The following is a 2,977-nucleotide window of genomic DNA, read 5'->3' on the forward strand; positions in this document are numbered from 1 at the left end:
GGGCTGGGTGGCACACAGACTCAAGCCTGGAGGTGAGGTGGGGGCTCCTTGAGAAGCCACCAGGGGTCTGGCAGCAGGAAACTTAGGGCAGCAGAAAAGGGACCTTCTGTTTCTACGTGCACAGGAGAGCTGGGAGTCTGAAGTAGTCAGAGTTAGGCACACCTGCCATCAATGGGGAACAGAACACGCCCCCTGACAGAGGGATGTATGAGACACTGGCTGAGCTGAATGAAACAAACACCCTTAGCACCCAAGACCTGTCCTTGGCTCTGAGCGCTGATGGCTGAGCTCTCCTCCTCCACTTCTGCTGGAAAAAGCCCTTCCCCCATCAGATCTCGGGGTAATGGAGACACTTTCCCACCACTGACCCCGGTTGTCGCTCTCTGCAGCTGTGGGCCACCTTCTTCGAGAGGCCCCTGGTGAAGCAAACCTGTCAGAAGACCCTCACGGATCTGAAACTGGACTATCTGGACCTCTACCTCATTCACTGGCCACAGGGGCTGCAGGTTGGAGCGTCTCCCCGTCCCTTCTTGCTCCTAAGTGGATGTCAGAGAGGATGTGCTGACCCCATGAGGGATGTGGGAGGAGGTCCTTCCTTCCCACCCGTGAGTTGCAGGAGGCTGAGAAAAGCAGAGGGCCATGCCGTCAAGGATGTGATCCTGCTGGCAGATCTGGCTGTGTGCTGGATGTGGTCTCATTTCTGTCTGTGATCCCAAAGCTGCCTTGTCATCCTGGTCACATTCCATGCTTAGGAGCAGCCTGGGCTCGGCCCTCTTGTAAGGAAGGCAGAGCCTGTGTGTGGCATCCTGGAGGAAAGCCCAAGAACGGTTAACCTGAAGGGTTGCCCGTCTTCACTGAAGACCAGCACACCTTCCCTGGGTTACATTTGTGTTCCTGAAAAGCTGGAGGTTTCCTGTGTCCAACGACCTACTTAATGGCTTAAGGCGTGACATTGGGTGCCATACTGGCCTGAAATGAAAACGTGTCCCTACGTTTCTTGTGGTCTCCGTGTATGAGACACACCTCCATGGTGACAATGACAATTTTTGGACTTTGCAAGCCCTGGTTGAAAGTCAACCAGCAGGTCTGTAAATGGGGAGGATTTTAAGATGACAGTTGATGATTTCCCCTCATGGTTTAGAGATGTCATTGAAGTCTGTTCTTGAAGTTTGTACCCAGGGCCCAGGTAGATAGCAGGTGGGTGTGGGAGTTTAGCTAATAAGAGATTCAGAGCTCAGAAATCTCCTGAAACAGAACCCAGGTGCCCAGGAGCAGACTCAGTGTAAGCTTTTTGTTCCCCCCCCCCTTTTTAAAAAAAATTCATTTTAATGAAAGTTGTAGAGACTTAGGGTTTCCAGTCACTCAATGTTGCACTTTTCTCCCTGCCCACCCTCTCCCCCAGTGTAAGCTTTTTGTTCTACATTCACAGGCTGGGAGTGAATTTGTCCCCAAAGATGAGAAAGGCCATGTCCTCCTCAGTAAAGCAACATTCTTGGATGCCTGGGAGGTAGGTTTCAGCTTCTTCTAAATGATTCTTTCCTTTCTATGACCCGTGCGGCTCAGTGCTGGTCTGTAAGAACCCAGGGACCTGTTGCTGGCTACTCTCCTGTTTAGTCACTCAATGCTTCCAGCTTCTCCCAAATTACCTTTATTTTTTTGTTCTTATGTGTTTATGTGTTTTCCTGACAGTGCTGATATTGTGGCCCCTGATATTTGCAAAGTTTAAGACTGAATTCTTAGAAGAGAATGGAAATAGAATCTCTACCCCAGTTTAGGAAAACCCAAGCAGATTGTTCTCCAAGCAGGAGAGGATGATTTGACTTGGTTTAGCACAGATTAGCTGAGTCACTGTGACTGTGACAATGGGCTCAAGTGTATCAGAGATGACGAGGATGGCTGGTAATAGGCCAAAGTACAGATCTGTTATTGTTCATAAAGTTGCTATGTGTTATAATTGACTCAAGGACATCTAACAACAACAACATAGCTTTTATTATGGATTGCATCTCAAATCAAGCAAACAAGAAACACCCCTCACCTAGGGGCCAACAGAGCACATCATATGAGATGGAGAGAAGATTGAATTTTCCAAGGATTGAATTTTACTTGGACCTGCAATCAACACACTAGAAATCGAGGATGTTTTGCTTTGGGAAAATTTGCTGTCAGTTACCTCTCCAAACTGCTAAACAGCGAGTGTGTCTGTTTAAAGACTAAAATGTGCCTGATTCAAACCATAGTACTGCCAGTTGCTTTGGATGTGTCAGAAAGTTAGACAATGAATAAGGAAGACCAGAAAAGAATCAGTGCCTTTGAATCAAAATAACATTGATTTCCAAAGGGACGAGGCAGTCTGTCTTGGAGGAAGGTCCGGCAGAGTCCTCCTGGGCGTCACCTCATCACACACACATTTCGGTGTGTTGTAAGGAGACGCCAGCCCGTTGGAAAAAAGATATGCTGGGAAGGGTCTTCAAAAGGGTCAGCAAAAGAGAAGAAGATGCTCAACACAGTAGGTTGACACAATGATTCAGACAATGGGCTGGAGCGGGGTGGAGATGAGGACTGAGACTGCTGTTGGGTAAGGTTTGGATCATAACATTTCTATGAGTCATTATCGACCCAAGGGCATGTAAGAACAATTAGCTTCAGTTTACCCCTCTTAAAAAAACATTAATAGTTTCCTAATAATGTCTTTCCGACTGTGGTAAAGATTAAGCTAACTAATATTTACTGAGCAAATGTGCATTGGTCATAGGTTGCCTTAATCAGCAGAGCCCTGTGAGGGAGGTATGTTAGTCTTCCATTTATGAATGAGGAAATGAAGAGCTAGAGAGGTGATGACGTGTCCCGGTTAACAGCCAATGTGTGGCCCTGCTTAATGCACAGTCCACCCTCTGAAGCCCACCCTGATGGGTACCTGCATGCTCTCTGGGCTGAAGGCAAAACTAATTTAAAAAGCTCCAAGCTGTTACATAGA

At 47.4% G+C, this 2,977-nt stretch overlaps 1 protein-coding gene across 1 annotated transcript in view; it reads left to right on the forward strand.

Moving 5' to 3' along the window:
* The window catches only part of LOC102847984 (aldose reductase-related protein 2-like), a 19,961-nt gene that overhangs the window by 4,991 nt on the left and 11,993 nt on the right, over nucleotides 1–2,977 (forward strand). Inside the window, exons 3-4 of the mRNA XM_006887141.1 lie at nucleotides 390–506; nucleotides 1,430–1,507. Coding sequence (XP_006887203.1) covers nucleotides 390–506; nucleotides 1,430–1,507 — 195 coding nt within the window. The remainder of the gene's footprint in view (nucleotides 1–389; nucleotides 507–1,429; nucleotides 1,508–2,977) is intronic.

The sequence above is a fragment of the Elephantulus edwardii genome, unplaced genomic scaffold (assembly GCF_000299155.1).
Source record: "Elephantulus edwardii isolate Elephantulus edwardi_28Jun2011 unplaced genomic scaffold, EleEdw1.0 scaffold00055, whole genome shotgun sequence".
In the NCBI taxonomy this organism is placed as follows: domain Eukaryota; kingdom Metazoa; phylum Chordata; class Mammalia; order Macroscelidea; family Macroscelididae; genus Elephantulus; species Elephantulus edwardii.